Source organism: Salmo salar, chromosome 07 (genome assembly GCF_965601325.2).
Source record: "Salmo salar chromosome 07, fSalSal1, whole genome shotgun sequence".
NCBI lineage: Eukaryota > Metazoa > Chordata > Actinopteri > Salmoniformes > Salmonidae > Salmo > Salmo salar.
Window position 1 is genome coordinate 4,783,861 of NC_138297.1, and position 19,004 is coordinate 4,802,864.

The window sequence follows — 19,004 nt, forward strand, 5'->3', positions numbered from 1 at the left end:
TCACCCTCTCTCTCTCTCTCTCTCTCTCTCTCACCCTCTCTCTCTCTCTCTCTCTCTCTCTCTCTCTCACCCTCTCTCTCTCTCTCTCTCTCTCTCTCTCTCTCTCTCTCTCTCTCTCTCTCACCCTCTCTCTCTCTCTCTCTCTCACCCTCTCTCTCTCTCTCTCTCTCTCACCCTCTCTCTCTCTCTCTCTCTCTCTCTCTCTCTCTCTCTCTCTCTCTCTCTCTCTCTCTCTCTCTCTCTCACTCTCTCTCTCTCTCTCTCTCTCTCTCTCTCTCTCTCTCTCTCTCACCCCATAGCCTTCTTTTCCAGTTCTGCCTTTGCCATCCAAATTGTGCATAGCCTAGTCAGTGGTAAAGTTATCAGGTTTCTAGCTAAACAATGTTGTTTGTTAATCAAACCAACAACAATAAAAAAAAAGTGTTTAAAACGTCCGGCGACATGCACACGAATCCGCAAAAGAAAGAAAATGCATATAGCTCTGACATGACTTTGGCTCGCGGTCTAAAGTGATGTAGCTGTGTTGCGTTTTAAAAGGTTCCGTTGGGAAACACGTGCGCTTTAAAGGTTCCTGTTAGAAATTGAGATAAGATTAACAAACAAAAAAAAGTACAGCGATTTTAAAAAATTTCCCGTTTATTAAACACATTAACTTTGACAGCCCTAAATATAGTATATATTAATATCATAGGTTACTGAAATGTTTGCAGTGAAAATGTGTTTGGTTAACTAACGTTCCCACAATGTTAGGGGATCATGGGAACCTTTTCAAAAAAAAAATAATGTTCCTTCAACGTTGTGTATGCGTTAGGGTCAGGTCACTGAAAGGTTACATTTGAAGTTTTGGTTACTGCAGTTTTGCGTGAAGGTTAGGTTTAGATGTTGAGGTTAGGGTTAGATGTTGAGGGAAGGTTAGGGTTAGATGTTGAGGGAAGGTTAGGGTTAGATGTTGAGGGAAGGTTAGGGTTAGATGTTGAGGGAAGGTTAGGGTTAGATGTTGAGGGAAGGTTAGGGTTAGATGTTGAGGGAAGGTTAGGGTTAGATGTTGAGGGAAGGTTAGGGTTAGATGTTGAGGGAAGGTTAGGGTTAGATGTTGAGGGAAGGTTAGGGTTAGATGTTGAGGGAAGGTTAGGGTTAGATGTTGAGGTTAGGGTTAGATGTTGAGGGAAGGTTAGGGTTAGATGTTGAGGGAAGGTTAGGGTTAGATGTTGAGGGAAGGTTAGGGTTAGATGTTGAGGGAAGGTTAGGGTTAGATGTTGAGGTTAGGGTTAGATGTTGAGGGAAGGTTAGGGTTAGATGTTGAGGGAAGGTTAGGGTTAGATGTTGAGGGAAGGTTAGGGTTACAGTATAATGTTACAGGAGTGGGTATTGATACGATATTACTGATTATACTACTGATGTATTCTGACTTGTTACACACACACACACACACTACCACACACACACTACCACACACACACACTACACCACACACACTACCACACACACACACTACACCAGACACACACTACCACACACACACACTACAACACACACACTACCACACACACACACTACACCACACACACTACCACACACACACACTACACCACACACACTACCACACACACTACCACACACACACACTACCACACACACACACTACCACAAACACACACACACACTACCACACACACACACTACCACACACACACACACACTACCACACACACACACTACCACACACACACACTACCACACACACCCTACCACTACCACACCCTACCACTACCACTACCACACCCTACCACTACCACACACACACACACTACCACACACACTACACCACACGACACCACACACACTACACCACCACACCCTACCACTACCACACCCTACCACTACCACACCCTACCACTGATTAATTTATATAGACTACTCAGCTTTCTATCTCTACCTGTGTGTGTTTTGTGGTTAAACGTTTTACCTACCTACCTACCGATCAGACCTGGGGTTCAAATACTTTTTTAAAAAAAATAATTTCAAATGATTTGAGAGTTTGCTTCAGTCTGCCTCGAATGCCAGATGGCCAGGGTTTGTACTTTTGGGACTTTTCTATTTATAAATTTTTTTTAAACGTGGAGAAGCTCAATCAAGCCCAGATACTTTTTCTGAAAAAGTATGTCGAATAGTATTTGAACCCAGGTCTACTACCTGTACTTACACTGAGTGGACAAAACATTAAGAACACCTGCTCTTTCCATGATATAGACTGACCAGGTGAATCCAGGTGAAAGCTATGATCCCTTATTGATGTCACTTGTTAAATCCACTTCAATCAGTGTAGATGAAGGGGAGGAGACGGGTTAAAGAAGGATTGTTAAGCCTTGCGACAATTGAGACATGGATTGTGTGTGTGTGCCATTCAGAGGGTGAATGAGCAAGACAAAATATTTAAGTGCTTTTGAACGAGGGAATGGTAGTAGGTGCCAGGCGCACCGGTTTGTGTCAAGAACTGCAACGCTGCTGGGTTTTTCAGTTTCCCGTATTTATCAAGAATGATCCACCAGCCAACCTGACACAACTGTGGGGAAGCATTGTAGTCCACATGGGCCGGTATCCCTGTGGAACGCTTTCAACACCTTGTAGAGTCCATGTCCCGATCAATTGAGGGTGTTCTTAATATTTAGTATGCTTGGTACTCAACATTAGGAAGGTGTTCTTAATATTTAGTATGCTCAGTAGTCAACATTAGGAAGGTGTTCTTAATATTTAGTATGCTAGGTACTCAACATTAGGAAGGTGTTCTTAATATTTAGTATGCTCAGGTACTCAACATTAGGAAGGTGTTCTTAATATTTAGTATGCTAGGTACTCAACATTAGGAAGGTGTTCTTAATATTTAGTATGCTAGGTACTCAACATTAGGAAGGTGTTCTTAATATTTAGTATGCTCAGGTACTCAACATTAGGAAGGTGTTCTTAATATTTAGTATGCTAGGTACTCAACATTAGGAAGGTGTTCTTAATATTTAGTATGCTAGGTACTCAACATTAGGAAGGTGTTCTTAATATTTAGTATGCTAGGTACTCAACATTAGGAAGGTGTTCTTAATATTTGGTATACTCAGTGTACAGGTGTATTTTATGTGTTCTATTCATATGAAGGGGGGAGATATGGTATTCGTCCCAAACAGCACCCTATTCCCTATATAGTGCACTAACTACTAGAGTACCATTTGAGACGGCTACCATTTTAAGTTGATTCTAACAACATGATCAGGGTACTGGTTTGCCTCTTGGTTTTATGTTGAAACGATTAACAGTTTTTTTTTATTTATTCATAACGATATTGTTACTGGCTGCGTCCTTGTCCCGAAATGGCACCCTTTATTCCCTATTTAGTGCACTACTTTTGACCAGAGCCCCTACGGTGCATTCTGTAGGGAATAGGGCGCCGTTAGGGATACAGCCTCGTTTTTTGGGGAAAATCTTGATTTTTGTTTTGTTGACAGCGGAGTGGAATGTATATATGTGTACAGAGGAGAAATCATGTTTCATGATAACGTTTACATTTATTAATATATTGATATTTACTGTGGATCTGTCCCAAATGGCACTCTATTCCCAATTTTAGTGCACTACTTTTAAAGGGAATAGAGTGCCATTTTGGACGTATTGTGTGTGTATCTCTGACTGTGAACTACAATTTGTTTGTTTTCTATATGCTGCTGCGACTACTGCGTTATGTGGAAGTAAAATAACATTTTAAAATCTGGTATTTATTTTGTGTGAGGAGTATGTGAAATGACATGTTTTATATTTTCCAAAAACATTTTTATTTTTTTTTTTAGCATTTTTTTTAGATTTACATCGGATAGAAAAATCCTGGTCCCCGGAGAACCGTAGCCCCATTTCGTGTTCTTAACGACCTGGAAGACCAGGTGTGTTGAATTTTAGGCAATCACCGAACTGATCAATTAGCTCGGTCCGTCAGGTGTGGCGCTGTTATGAGAATTATGTTCTCAATGTTAACTTCAATTAAAATACTCAAGTCTGCCACCCAGAATGTGTAAGATTCTGGTTGAATAACACAGGCGGAGGCGCGGATTACAAGAATCAGAAGTGTTTTTATTCACGAGGGCGCTCTGAAGTCCATTGTACGGAGACATCGATTTATGTACCACTTCTTATTTACGCACACACATTACACACAAACATTAAGGCCCCAGATCTCTTAACACTGTAGATCATTACCCAGCCGACAGATTCATTCCTCTGAGATTAGGGAAACCTTGAGGGGAACTCCCTCTCATATCTTAAACCCTCAAGAGTTCAAGCTAGGTCAGGTCAACCACAGTTTAACAGTTCTTGGTGTTTTCCTTAAACACACAGACACACATTCTTCTCTTACCCTAGTCCAACCTTGTTAGACTTAGGCTTAAACCCTTTTAGTTACTCATTCTACAAGCTATATAGACCATATCCCTAATAGTTAAGTCTCAGGGTAGAATTATTTAATCATTACATTCAAACCTATAAATCCCTTTTACAGGCGCCCAGTTGGAACGGACTACCTGCAGTACTACAGGAACAGAATTGCCTACCCCTGTCATACAGAGTCGTGAGGAAGAGCTGTATGGACCATTCGTGTCCGGAAGTCATTTAGCCATTCCATTGTAGCCAACGGCGCTCTGTAGAGTTGATATTTTCTCGAGTTTTCTTGTGTGAATTAACTCGTGACATTCCTGGATTACTCATTTATATTAATAAAGTTCTGATTTTAATAAACCAATACGATAGTTATTTGATTAAAAAATGTTTTTAAAAGAGGTTGGTGGGGATAGGTTGTCCGTTGTCACAGTTCCAAGACCAGTCAGAAACGTCCAGCTAAACCCTACGCCAATGACGCCGGTGGATCTCATAACTGACCTTGGATCTACGTTTAAGTAGCAATGATATATCCTTCGCCGCCGTTGTCTTCCGACACAACAGGAAGCTCGAACCAGTCATAGCAATTCAAGGTTCTTTACAGATAATTTCTTAGTTACGTTGATTTGAGTAACACTTCATTTTAAGGCGTCATTTATTATAGATTAATTACACAAGTATTGTAAAAACGTTTTTATTTAATCTTTTAACTGTAATAACGTGTAACTGGTGGTGTAGTTGCAGTTTTTAATTAGAGGTAAAACAACAAATGCTTCTTACGATGCTTGTTGCAAATGGGCAAAAGTTTTCACTAAATTCACACATTTTTAAGGGTTAGTTTCTTCTCAGCTGCAACCGATTCAGTAATAACGGGCACAAGGTTGTAATCGCTTGTGGACAGATGCGCTGGGTGTCTGAGATTTAAAGTTTTGAGGCTATAATTTACCTACCTGTGAATGAACACTCTTCATAATCTCCACTCAATGTTGTTGCCAGCACTTGCCCCCCCCCCCAAAAAAATGTACCATCGAGGTCAACTTGGTTTACAAAATCAGATGTACAGAGCTGTGAAAAAGTATTTTCCCCCTTTCTGATTTTCTCTGTCAAATCTTCAACCAAAACCTAATATTGCCATTTCCCACCTGGATAAAAGGAACATCTATGTGAGAATGTTGTTCATTGACTACAGCTCAGCGTTCAACACCATAGTCCCTCAAAGCTCATCACTAAGCTAAGGACCCTGGGACTAAACACCTCCCCCTGCAACTGGATCCTGGACTTCCTGACGGGCCGCCCCCAGGTGGTGAGGGTAGGTAACAACACATCCGCCTCGCTGATCCTCAACACGGGGACCTCTCAGGGGTGCGTGCTCAGTCCCCTCCTGTACTCCCTGTTCACTCATGACTGCACGGCCAGGCACGACTCCAACACCATCATTAAGTTTGCCGATGACACAACAGCGGTAGGCCTGATCACCGACAACGACGACACAGCCTATAGGGAGGAGGTCAGAGACCTGGCCGTGTGGTGCCAGGACAACAACCTCTCCCTCAACATGATCAAGACAAAGGAGATGATTGTGGACTACAGGAAAAGGAGGACCAAGCACACCCCCATTCTCATCAACGGGGCTGTAGTGGAGCAGGTTGAGAGCTTCAACTTCCTTGGTGTCCACATCACCAACGAACTATCATGGTCCAAACACACCAAGACAGTCGTGAAGAGGGCACGACAAAGCCCATTTCCCCTCAGGAGGACTGAAAAAATTTGGCGTGGGTCCTGAGATCCTCAAAAGGTTCGACAGCTGCACCATCGAGAGCATCCTGACTGGTTGCATCACTGCCTGGTACGGCAACTGCTTGGCCTCCAACCGCAAGGCACTTCAGAGGGTAGTGCGAACGGCCCAGTACATCACTGGGGCCAAGCTTCCAGCCATCCAGGACCTCTATACCAGGTGGTGTCAGAGGAAGGCCCTAAATATTGTTAAAGACCCCAGCCACCCTAGTCCATACACTGTTCTCTCTGCTACCGCACGGCAAGCGGTACCGGAGCGCCAAGTCTAGGTCCAAGAGGCTTCTAAACAGCTTCTAGCCCCAAGCCATAAGACTCCTGAACATCTAGTCAAATGGCTACCCAGACTATTTGCAGTGGCCCCCCTCTTTACACCACTGCCACTCTCTGTTGTCATCTATGCATAGTCACTTTAGTATCTCTACCTACATGTACATACTACCTCAAATAACCGGTGCCTCTGCACATTGACTCTGTACCAGTACACCCCTGTATATAGTCTCACTATTGTTATTTCACTGCTGCTCTTTATTTACTTGTTAGTTTTATCTCTTATTCTTATTTCTATTTTTGTAAACTGTAATGTTGGTTAGGGGCTCGTAAGTAAGCATTCCACTGTAAGGTCTACACCTGTTGTATTCAGCGCATGTGACTAATAAAATTTGAATTGACTTCTAATTATATACCTGATGTTACCAGTGAATGCAGTTTTTGTGAACTAGAAACTGAATCTATTGAACACTTATTCTGTCATTGTTTATATAGTGAAGTGTTCTGGACTGATGTAAAACTATATCTTGGCAACAAAATGCATAAAACCATTGAAATATCTAAGTTTGACATATTCTTTTACTACACTGATTCCACAATTGAAATGTATGTCATAAATCTCTATTTTTTTTAGGGACATTTTTCATACACAAATCAAAATGTATGAAGAAAAAGCCCCTTTTCTTATTTAAAATAAATCTGATTTGGACTTTTTAGAGTAATTAAAACGTTTAACAAAACAAAATGTCAACAAAATGTATTTGCTACATGCCTGTATTTCAATTGATTTGAATTATTATATTAAAACATTTTGCTTCCTGGTTTCCGTGATCATGTGACAAGAGTGTTTTTTTTGGTTGTTGTTTTTTTTTGCTTTCTTCTTCCTGGTTTCCGTGATCATGTGACAAGAGTGTTTTTTTGTTGTTGTTTTTTTTGCTTCCTTCTTCCTGGTTTCCGTGATCATGTGAATACTTCAGCTAACAAGGTTCACTCAGCCGTCCCGGCCATACACACTACCCCAGTTTGAGTACTCGACACCCCGCTACAACCTGCGCTGGTTCCCACTAGCTACGCTAATGGCGGATGGAGAGCGTAGCCCGTTGCTTTCGGACCAGCACGACGGGACGAATGGTCCCGTCTCGTATGACTTTCCCCCGAGGCCACAGAGTGAGTAGTTATAACAACAGCTGGCATTGGCTATGTTACTTAGCTGGCTAGCTAACAACAATAGCTAACTACCTAGCTAGCAACAGTAGCTAACTACCTAGCTAGCAACAGTAGCTAACTACCTAGCTAGCAACAGTAGCTAACAACAACAGTTAACTACCTAGCTAGCAACAGTAGCTAACTACCTAGCTAACAACATCAGTTAACTACCTAGCTAGCAACAGTAGCTAACTACCTAGCTAGCAACAGTAGCTAACTAGCTCGCTAAGGTCAACTAGCTAGCTTAGCGTGATGCACTATAAGCTGTCTAGTTAGCTAGTTTATTAACAACTCGGCTATTTACAGTTTTGTTCCCCGTAGCTACTAGCTGGCTGAATAGTAACTAACGTTACCTAGTGGAAGAGGGTATCTGTCCATCAATAACAACTGATTTCACTTCCTTATTCTATTTCTAGACAGTCATGTGTACTCAGAAGTGAAAGCTTTTGTGTGAACGAATCATTCCCCCTTTTTTTTTTTTGTATTTCCTGTCATTCTATCTCTCAACCCCCATATCCTTTCTCTGCCTTTCTTCCCGTAAAATATATTACCCACCTCTCTCCTCCTGTCCTCTACCCCAGGTTTTCCTCCATTCCTCAGCCCCAGTGCCCCCCCTCCGGTCCTGTTCGGTGAAGCCCCCCCTCCCTACTCTCCCCTGGGCAGCCCAGACATTGGCAGCTCTCCCATCATCAGTTGTAGGTAGGTAGCCCAGCAACACACACACACTCTTTCACTCTATACATCCTACCTCAGCAGCTAAGCAGATGAACCTGTAGCTGAGATGTTGTCCTTTTTGAATCCCTGGCCGGGGACTGGATAAACGGGGTTAAACATTTTAGCTGAAGGCAAAATCTGTTGTTTTGCTGTAACATTTGGACAATAAAGTTGTATTGTACTGTATTTATAGGGTATGTCAGAGTGCCATCAACGTGGAGGGAAAGACACACCAACACGTAGTCAAGTGTGTCATCTGCAATGAGGCTACGGTGAGCAGAATGCACACACAGTTCAAATCAAATACAAATTAATTTATATAGCCCTTCTTACATCAGCTGATGTCACAAAGTGCTGTACAGAAACCCAGCCTAAAACCCCCCAAACAGCAGGCAATGCAGGTGTAGAAGCACGGTGGCTAGGAAAAAACTCCCTAGAAAGGCCAAAACCTAGGAAGAAACCTAGAGAGGAACCAGGCTATGAGGGGTGGCCAGTCCTCTTCTGGCTGTTCTATCTACTTACAACACACACTGATGGAAGGATACTATTAACAGGTTATCAGAACTAACTCTTATATCAACGTCTGTCTCCCTCTCTCTCTCTCTCTCTCTCTCTCTCTCTCTCTCTCTCTCTCTCTCTCTCTCTCTGTCTCTCTCTCTCTCTCTGTCTCTCTCTGTCTCTCTCTGTCTCTCTGTCTCTCTCTGTCTCTCTCTCTCTCTCTGTCTCTCTCTGTGTCTCTCTCTCTCTCTCTCTCTCTCTCTCTCTCTCTCTCTCTAGCCTATAAAGAATGCTCCGGCAGGGAAGAAGTATGTGCGCTGTCCCTGTAACTGTCTCCTCATCTGTAAAGTCACCTCACAGAGGATCGCCTGTCCCCGACTTTACTGGTGAGAGAGAGATGGACATAGGGGACATAAAGACAAGGTAGAGAGAGAGAGCACCGAGGTAGAGAGAAAGGAAGTGGAATGTGACGGGCTAGAGAGAGAAAGGACAAGATTTGGTTGGGAGAGGGAGAAGAGTCTAGGCTAGAGTCCATTCTGTTACTGGTCTAGAGTCCATTCTGTTACTGGTCTAGAGTCCATTCTGTTACTGGTCTAGAGTCCATTCTGTTACTGGTCTAGAGTCCATTGTGTTACTGGTCTAGAGTCCATTCTGTTACTGGTCTAGAGTCCATTCTGTTACTGGTCTAGAGTCCATTCTGTTACTGGTCTAGGCTAGAGTCCATTCTGTTACTGGTCTAGAGTCCATTCTGTTACTGGGCTAGAGTCCATTCTGTTACTGGTCTAGAGTCCATTCTGTTACTGGTCTAGAGTCCATTCTGTTACTGGTCTAGAGTCCATTCTGTTACTGGTCTAGAGTCCATTCTGTTACTGGTCTAGAGTCCATTCTGTTACTGGTCTAGAGTCCATTCTGTTACTGGTCTAGAGTCCATTCTGTTACTGGTCTAGAGTCCATTCTGTTACTGGTCTAGAGTCCATTCTGTTACTGGTCTAGGCTAGAGTCCATTCTGTTACTGGTCTAGAGTCCATTCTGTTACTGGGCTAGAGTCCATTCTGTTACTGGTCTAGAGTCCATTCTGTTACTGGTCTAGAGTCCATTCTGTTACTGGTCTAGGCTAGAGTCCATTCTGTTACTGGTCTAGAGTCCATTCTGTTACTGGTCTAGAGTCCATTCTGTTACTGGTCTAGAGTCCATTCTGTTACTGGTCTAGGCTAGAGTCCATTCTGTTACTGGTCTAGAGTCCATTCTGTTACTGATCTAGAGTCCATTCTGTTACTGGTCTAGGCTAGAGTCCATTCTGTTACTGGTCTAGGCTAGAGTCCATTCTGTTACTGGGCTAGGCTAGAGTCCATTCTGTTACTGGTCTAGGCTAGAGTCCATTCTGTTACTGGTCTAGGCTAGAGTCCATTCTGTTACTGGTCTAGAGTCCATTCTGTTACTGGTCTAGAGTCCATTCTGTTACTGGTCTAGAGTCCATTCTGTTACTGATCTAGAGTCCATTCTGTTACTGATCTAGAGTCCATTCTGTTACTGGTCTAGAGTCCATTCTGTTACTGGTCTAGAGTCCATTCTGTTACTGGTCTAGAGTCCATTCTGTTACTGGTCTAGGCTAGAGTCCATTCTGTTACTGATCTAGAGTCCATTCTGTTACTGGTCTAGAGTCCATTCTGTTACTGGTCTAGAGTCCATTCTGTTACTGGTCTAGAGTCCATTCTGTTACTGGTCTAGAGTCCATTCTGTTACTGGTCTAGAGTCCATTCTGTTACTGGTCTAGAGTCCATTCTGTTACTGGTCTAGAGTCCATTCTGTTACTGGTCTAGAGTCCATTCTGTTACTGGTCTAGAGTCCATTCTGTTACTGGTCTAGAGTCCATTCTGTTACTGGTCTAGAGTCCATTCTGTTACTGGTCTAGAGTCCATTCTGTTACTGGTCTAGAGTCCATTCTGTTACTGGTCTAGAGTCCATTCTGTTACTGGTCTAGAGTCCATTCTGTTACTGGTCTAGAGTCCATTCTGTTACTGGTCTAGAGTCCATTCTGTTACTGATCTAGAGTCCATTCTGTTACTGGTCTAGAGTCCATTCTGTTACTGGTCTAGAGTCCATTCTGTTACTGGTCTAGAGTCCATTCTGTTACTGGTCTAGAGTCCATTCTGTTACTGGTCTAGAGTCCATTCTGTTACTGGTCTAGAGTCCATTCTGTTACTGGTCTAGGCTAGAGTCCATTCTGTTACTGGTCTAGAGTCCATTCTGTTACTGGTCTAGAGTCCATTCTGTTACTGGTCTAGGCTAGAGTCCATTCTGTTACTGGTCTAGGCTAGAGTCCATTCTGTTACTGGTCTAGAGTCCATTCTGTTACTGGTCTAGAGTCCATTCTGTTACTGGTCTAGAGTCCATTCTGTTACTGGTCTAGAGTCCATTCTGTTACTGGTCTAGAGTCCATTCTGTTACTGGGCTAGAGTCCATTCTGTTACTGGTCTAGAGTCCATTCTGTTACTGGTCTAGAGTCCATTCTGTTACTGGTCTAGAGTCCATTCTGTTACTGGTCTAGAGTCCATTCTGTTACTGGTCTAGAGTCCATTCTGTTACTGGTCTAGAGTCCATTCTGTTACTGGTCTAGAGTCCATTCTGTTACTGGTCTAGAGTCCATTCTGTTACTGGTCTAGAGTCCATTCTGTTACTGGTCTAGAGTCCATTCTGTTACTGGTCTAGAGTCCATTCTGTTACTGGTCTAGAGTCCATTCTGTTACTGGTCTAGAGTCCATTCTGTTACTGGTCTAGAGTCCATTCTGTTACTGGTCTAGAGTCCATTCTGTTACTGGTCTAGAGTCCATTCTGTTACTGGTCTAGAGTCCATTCTGTTACTGGTCTAGAGTCCATTCTGTTACTGGTCTAGAGTCCATTCTGTTACTGGTCTAGAGTCCATTCTGTTACTGGTCTAGAGTCCATTCTGTTACTGGTCTAGAGTCCATTCTGTTACTGGTCTAGGCTAGAGTCCATTCTGTTACTGGTCTAGAGTCCATTCTGTTACTGGTCTAGAGTCCATTCTGTTACTGGTCTAGAGTCCATTCTGTTACTGGTCTAGAGTCCATTCTGTTACTGGTCTAGAGTCCATTCTGTTACTGGTCTAGAGTCCATTCTGTTACTGGTCTAGAGTCCATTCTGTTACTGATCTAGAGTCCATTCTGTTACTGGTCTAGAGTCCATTCTGTTACTGGTCTAGAGTCCATTCTGTTACTGGTCTAGAGTCCATTCTGTTACTGGTCTAGAGTCCATTCTGTTACTGGGCTAGAGTCCATTCTGTTACTGGTCTAGAGTCCATTCTGTTACTGGTCTAGAGTCCATTCTGTTACTGATCTAGAGTCCATTCTGTTACTGGTCTAGAGTCCATTCTGTTACTGGTCTAGAGTCCATTCTGTTACTGGTCTAGAGTCCATTCTGTTACTGGTCTAGGCTAGAGTCCATTCTGTTACTGGTCTAGAGTCCATTCTGTTACTGGTCTAGAGTCCATTCTGTTACTGGTCTAGAGTCCATTCTGTTACTGGTCTAGAGTCCATTCTGTTTGGTGTGTCGGTGGTTAAGGATTGTAACTGATCGTGTGTGTGTGTGTGTGTGTGTGTGTGTGTGTGTGTGTTCGTTCGTTCGTTCCAGTAAGCGTGTCATGAACTTGGGTCTGGTACATGCTGCAGGGTCGGGTTCAGACAGTCCAGAACCTCAACAACTCGCTGGGGTCAGAGTGGTCTGTGGACACTGCAGAAACACATTCCTGGTAGGACCATCTGTCTGTCTGTCTCTCTCTGTCTGTCTGAGGGAAGGGGGGGGGGGGGTAGTAGTAGTGGTGTAAACTAACTGTGTGTGTTTTCAGTGGACTGAGTTCTCAGACAGAACGTTAGCCAGATGTCCCCACTGCAGAAAAGTGTGAGTCTATATTACCATCTCACGTCAGCTTATTCCTTTTACCGATCTTCAACTCTGTTCCTGTACTGACTTCCTGTTTATCTCTATTGCAGCTCTTCTGTTGGCCGGCGGTACCCCAGGAGGCGGGGCTTGTGGTGTTTCCTGTTGTTTTTGGTTTTCTCCGGCGGCACGGCAGGACTAGTGGTGAGTTTAGTTTATGAACATACGATTTCAGTCACAAACGTGTGTGTGTGTGTGTGTATAAGCATCTGTAGGTGGGAACATGGAAGCCAGAGGGAACTATGCCTAGTACTCTAACCTCTCTCTTTTTCACATCTCTGTTTCTCCTCTGTTACGTTCTCTCTCTGTTTCCCCCCCCCCCTCTCTCTCTATATATATTATCTGTCTAGGTGGGAACATGTAAACCAGCCTCTCTCTCTCTCTCTCTCTCTCTCTCTCTCTGTGTTTCTCTGTCTAGGTGGGAACATGTAAACCAGCCTCTCTCTCTCTCTCTCTCTGTGTTTCTCTGTCTAGGTGGTAACATGTAAACCAGCCTCTCTCTCTCTCTCTCTCTCTCTCTCTCTCTCTCTGTGTTTCTCTGTCTAGGTGGGAACATGTAAACCAGCCTCTCTCTCTCTCTGTGTTTCTCTGTCTAGGTGGGAACATGTAAACCAGCCTCTCTCTCTCTCTCTCTCTCTCTCTGTGTTTCTCTGTCTAGGTGGGAACATGTAAACCAGCCTCTCTCTCTCTCTCTCTCTGTGTTTCTCTGTCTAGGTGGGAACGTGTAAACCAGCCTCTCTCTCTCTCTCTCTCTCTCTCTGTGTTTCTCTGTCTAGGTGGTAACATGTAAACCAGCCTCTCTCTCTCTGTGTTTCTCTGTCTAGGTGGTAACATGTAAACCAGCCTCTCTCTCTCTGTGTTTCTCTGTCTAGGTGGTAACATGTAAACCAGCCTCTCTCTCTCTCTCTCTCTGTGTTTTTCTGTCTAGGTGGTAACATGTAAACCAGCCTCTCTCTCTCTCTCTGTGTTTCTCTGTCTAGGTGGGAACATGTAAACCAGCCTCTCTCTCTCTCTCTCTCTCTCTGTGTTTCTCTGTCTAGGTGGTAACATGTAAACCAGCCTCTCTCTCTCTCTCTCTGTGTGTTTCTCTGTCTAGGTGGGAACATGTAAACCAGCCTCTCTCTCTCTCTGTGTTTCTCTGTCTAGGTGGGAACATGTAAACCAGCCTCTCTCTCTCTCTGTGTTTCTCTGTCTAGGTGGTAACATGTAAACCAGCCTCTCTCTCTCTCTGTGTTTCTCTGTCTAGGTGGGAACATGTAAACCAGCCTCTCTCTCTCTCTGTGTTTCTCTGTCTAGGTGGGAACATGTAAACCAGCCTCTCTCTCTCTGTGTTTCTCTGTCTAGGTGGGAACATGTAAACCAGCCTCTCTCTCTCTCTGTGTTTCTCTGTCTAGGTGGGAACGTGTAAACCAGCCTCTCTCTCTCTGTGTTTCTCTGTCTAGGTGGTAACATGTAAACCAGCCTCTCTCTCTCTCTCTCTCTCTCTGTGTTTCTCTGTCTAGGTGGGAACATGTAAACCAGCCCCTCTCTCTCTCTGTGTTTCTCTGTCTAGGTGGGAACATGTAAACCAGCCTCTCTCTCTCTCTCTCTCTCTCTCTCTGTGTTTCTCTGTCTAGGTGGGAACATGTAAACCAGCCTCTCTCTCTCTCTGTGTTTCTCTGTCTAGGTGGGAACGTGTAAACCAGCCTCTCTCTCTCTCTCTCTCTCTCTCTCTCTCTCTGTGTTTCTCTGTCTAGGTGGGAACATGTAAACCAGCCTCTCTCTCTCTCTCTCTCTCTGTGTTTCTCTGTCTAGGTGGGAACATGTAAACCAGCCTCTCTCTCTCTCTCTCTCTCTCTCTGTGTTTCTCTGTCTAGGTGGGAACATGTAAACCAGCCTCTCTCTCTCTCTGTGTTTCTCTGTCTAGGTGGTAACATGTAAACCAGCCTCTCTCTCTCTGTGTTTCTCTGTCTAGGTGGGAACATGTAAACCAGCCTCTCTCTCTCTCTCTCTCTCTCTCTCTCTGTGTTTCTCTGTCTAGGTGGTAACATGTAAACCAGCTCTCTCTCTCTCTCTCTCTCTCTCGTGTTTCTCTGTCTAGGTGGGAACATGTAAACCAGCCTCTCTCTCTCTCTCTCTCTGTGTTTCTCTGTCTAGGTGGGAACATGTAAACCAGCCTCTCTCTCTCTCTCTCTCTGTGTTTCTCTGTCTAGGTGGGAACATGTAAACCAGCCTCTCTCTCTCTCTCTCTCTGTGTTTCTCTGTCTAGGTGGGAACATGTAAACCAGCCTCTCTCTCTCTCTGTGTTTCTCTGTCTAGGTGGGAACGTGTAAACCAGCCTCTATCTCTCTCTCTCTCTCTCTGTGTTTCTCTGTCTAGGTGGGAACGTGTAAACCAGCCTCTATCTCTCTCTCTCTCTCTCTGTGTTTTTCTGTCTAGGTGGGAACGTGTAAACCAGCCTCTATCTCTCTCTCTCTCTCTCTGTGTTTCTCTGTCTAGGTGGGAACGTGTAAACCAGCCTCTATCTCTCTCTCTCTCTCTCTGTGTTTCTCTGTCTAGGTGGGAACATGTAAACCAGCCTCTCTCTCTCTCTGTGTTTCTCTGTCTAGGTGGGAACGTGTAAACCAGCCTCTATCTCTCTCTCTCTCTCTCTGTGTTTCTCTGTCTAGGTGGGAACGTGTAAACCAGCCTCTCTCTCTCTGTGTTTCTCTGTCTAGGTGGGAACATGTAAACCAGCCTCTCTCTCTCTCTCTCTGTGTTTCTCTGTCTAGGTGGGAACATGTAAACCAGCCTCTCTCTCTCTCTCTCTGTGTTTCTCTGTCTAGGTGGGAACGTGTAAACCAGCCTCTCTCTCTCTCTGTGTTTCTCTGTCTAGGTGGGAACGTGTAAACCAGCCTTGCTCCACAGAGGGATCTATGCCTCTTGGGTCTTCCTGATTCTCCTGGCTGTACTGAGCATGTGCAGAATGATCTATTGGGGCTGTCTGAAGATCAGCGAACCCGTCCAGAACATCACATAGAGCAGTGGTTCTCAAACTGACAGGGGCGGCACAGCTTTAAACTTACTCTTGAAAATTGTAATAGTAGAATGAGCAAGGTACAGTTTGTAAATTGGGTAGTACATTATCAGTACCTCTTGTCATTATAGACCTTAGAGAGAGATTAGTGTAACTTGTCAGAAATGTCCAGATCAGCTAGTCCATGTCAGATAACATTTCCTTAAGGTTTTGTTTAGGCCATTGATATTGTTGTACATTTTAATTTTTTTTGTCACTCAAATATCACATGAATATAGACATTAGAAATGGCAAAAATGTATAGAATTGCAACAACAACAAAATGCTTTAAATCTGCAACATTTTCTTTGCAAACACATGACAAAATGTGTAGAATTGCAGGAACTATACTTTAAACCTGCAACATTCTCTCCACCAACAAGAGGGAGGTGAATAGTTTGTGTTGTGAACAGTGCTTGTACCCATATTCTCTAGACGGGTTAAAACATTAGGGAAGCCCTGACATAGAGGGGAGGGGAACAGAGAGAGGTACGGTATAGGAAGGAGCGTGAGAACAAACGTTAACATGACCATGTCAAACTAGATCAAACTAGATCCAAACTGTCTAAACTGACTCCGTCTGGAATTTACTAACCGGTCTTAGGGGTTGTGTCCCAAATAGTACACTATTCACGATGCAGTGCACTCAACGTTTGCCCAGGGCCCTTATTCACTGTGTAGTACACTACTTTAGACCAGATACCTATAGGCTCTGTAATGCGCTATATAAATCTGTGGTCAAAAGCAGTGCACTATATAGGAAATATAGGGCTGAACCTTGGACTGGCTGTCTGGACCAGTAGTCCCCTACTGGACTGGACTGGCTGTCTGGACTAATAGTCCCCTACTGGACTGGACTGGCTGTCTGGACTAATAGTCCCCTACTGGACTGGACTGGCTGTCTGGACTAATAGTCCCCTACTGGACTGGCTGTCAGGACTAATAGTCCCCTACTGGACTGGACTGGCTGTCTGGACTAATAGTCCCCTACTGGACTGGCTGTCTGGACCAATAGTCCCCTACTGGACTGGCTGTCTGGACTAATAGTCCCCTACTGGACTGGCTGTCTGGACCAATAGTCCCCTACTGGACTGGACTGGCTGTCTGGACTAATAGTCCCCTACTGGACTGGCTGTCTGGACCAATAGTCCCCTACTGGACTGGCTGTCTGGACCAATAGTCCCCTACTGGACTGGACTGGCTGTTAGGACTAATAGTCCCCTACTGGACTGGCTGTCAGGACTAATAGTCCCCTACTGGACTGGCTGTTAGGACTAATAGTCCCCTACTGGACTGGCTGTTAGGACTAATAGTCCCCTACTGGACTGGACTGGCTGCTTAGGACTAATAGTCCCCTACTGGACTGGCTGTCTAGGACTAATAGTCCCCTACTGGACTGGCTGTCTGGACTAATAGTCCCCTACTGGACTGGCTGTCTAGGACCTAATAGTCCCCTACTGGACTGGCTGTCTAGGACTAATAGTCCCCTACTGGACTGGACTGGCTGCTTAGGACTAATAGTCCCCTACTGGACTGGCTGTTGGACTAATAGTCCCCTACTGGACTGGCTGTCTGGACTAATAGTCCCCTACTGGACTGGCTGTCAGGACTAATAGTCCCCTACTGGACTGGCTGTTAGGACTAATAGTCCCCTACTGGACTGGCTGTTAGGACTAATAGTCCCCTACTGGACTGGCTGTCTGGACTAATAGTCCCCTACTGGACTGGCTGTCAGGACTAATAGTCCCCTACTGGACTGGCTGTCTGGACTAATAGTCCCCTACTGGACTGGCTGTCAGGACTAATAGTCCCCTACTGGACTGGACTGGCTGCTAGGACTAATAGTCCCCTACTGGACTGGCTGTCTGGACTAATAGTCCCCTACTGGACTGGCTGTCTGGACTAATAGTCCCCTACTGGACTGGCTGTTAGGACTAATAGTCCCCTACTGGACTGGACTGGCTGTCTAGGACTAATAGTCCCCTACTGGACTGGCTGTTAGGACTAATAGTCCCCTACTGGACTGGCTGTCAGGACTAATAGTCCCCTACTGGACTGGCTGTAGACTAATAGTCCCCTACTGGACTGGCTGTTAGGACTAATAGTCCCCTACTGGACTGGCTGTCTAGGACTAATAGTCCCCTACTGGACTGGCTGTTAGGACTAATAGTCCCCTACTGGACTGGCTGTCTAGGACTAATAGTCCCCTACTGGACTGGCTGTCTGGACTAATAGTCCCCTACTGGACTGGCTGTCTGGACTAATAGTCCCCTACTGGACTGGCTGTTACGACTAATAGTCCCCTACTGGACTGGACTGGCTGTTAGGACCAATAGTCCCCTACTGGACTGGACTGGCTGTTAGGACTAATAGTCCCCTACTGGACTGGCTGTCAGGACTAATAGTCCCCTACTGGACTGGCTGTCTGGACCAATAGTCCCCTACTGGACTGGCTGTCAGGACTAATAGTCCCCTACTGGACTGGCTGTCTGGACTAATAGTCCCCTACTGGACTGGCTGTCTGGACTAATAGTCCCCTACTGGACTGGCTGTCTGGACTAATAGTCCCCTACTGGACTGGACTGGCTGTTAGGACTAATAGTCCCCTACTGGACTGGCTGTCTGGACTAATAGTCCCCTACTGGACTGGCTGTCTGGTCTAATAGTCCCCTACTGGACTGGCTGTCTGGACTAATAGTCCCCTACTGGACTGGCTGTCTGGACTAATAGTCCCCTACTGGACTTTTTACTGTAGAAACTATATATATATCATGTTTGAGTGTCAGTTTCTACAGTAAAAATCACTGAGTGCTACAGACCTGGAGATATTTATTGGTTTTTGATCGATCGGTGATAGATTGGTGTGATTTATGTGTATATATATTCACTCACTCTCTGCAGTCATTGTCATGTGATTTATTTTTAAGTAGCTGGTTTATTTTCTATTATAGAGTTTTCTCCTCTTGTTTGTCTGTCACCCTCTCTGGTTAATTGTTGTAATATCTAACTAAGCAGAGTCCCAAATGCTACCCTATTCCCTACTACTATTGACCTGAGCCCTATGGGCCATAGTGCCCTACTTTTGACCAGGGCTCTATGGGCCATTGTGCCCTTCTTTTAAGTAGTG

At 44.6% G+C, this 19,004-nt stretch overlaps 1 protein-coding gene and 1 long non-coding RNA gene across 3 annotated transcripts; both read left to right on the plus strand.

Moving 5' to 3' along the window:
• The first annotated feature begins 10 nt into the window (after positions 1–10).
• Positions 11–4,774, plus strand: LOC145879990 (uncharacterized). Its single transcript, XR_014392855.1, has 2 exons — positions 11–868; positions 912–4,774. It is a non-coding gene; the product is annotated as an uncharacterized LOC145879990 (long non-coding RNA).
• A 2,577-nt stretch (positions 4,775–7,351) lies between these two features.
• Positions 7,352–17,227, plus strand: pip4p1b (phosphatidylinositol-4,5-bisphosphate 4-phosphatase 1b). 2 transcript variants are annotated; one of them, XM_082977325.1, is made up of 8 exons: positions 7,352–7,638; positions 8,259–8,376; positions 8,585–8,663; positions 9,169–9,275; positions 12,538–12,655; positions 12,752–12,804; positions 12,897–12,987; positions 13,558–14,877. In XM_082977325.1, exons 1-8 carry the CDS (start codon positions 7,548–7,550, stop codon positions 13,624–13,626), a joined length of 726 nt encoding a protein of 241 aa, XP_082833451.1. In that variant the 5' UTR covers positions 7,352–7,547; the 3' UTR covers positions 13,627–14,877. The 2 variants fall into 2 exon arrangements, with proteins under 2 accessions (XP_082833451.1, XP_045577392.1); XM_045721436.2 differs by lacking the exon at positions 13,558–14,877 and adding an exon at positions 15,698–17,227 and having other exon boundaries at positions 7,354–7,638.
• The last annotated feature ends 1,777 nt before the right edge of the window (positions 17,228–19,004 follow it).

Bases quoted from the DNA above. Each gene is read 5' to 3' on its own strand.
- pip4p1b (XM_045721436.2), top strand. From the start codon at position 7,548: ATGGCGGATGGAGAGCGTAGCCCGTTGCTTTCGGACCAGCACGACGGG. The intron at 8,664-9,168 runs GTGAGCAGAATG...CTCTCTCTCTAG, and splicing joins TCATCTGCAATGAGGCTACG to CCTATAAAGAATGCTCCGGC. The intron at 9,276-12,537 runs GTGAGAGAGAGA...CGTTCGTTCCAG, and splicing joins GCCTGTCCCCGACTTTACTG to TAAGCGTGTCATGAACTTGG.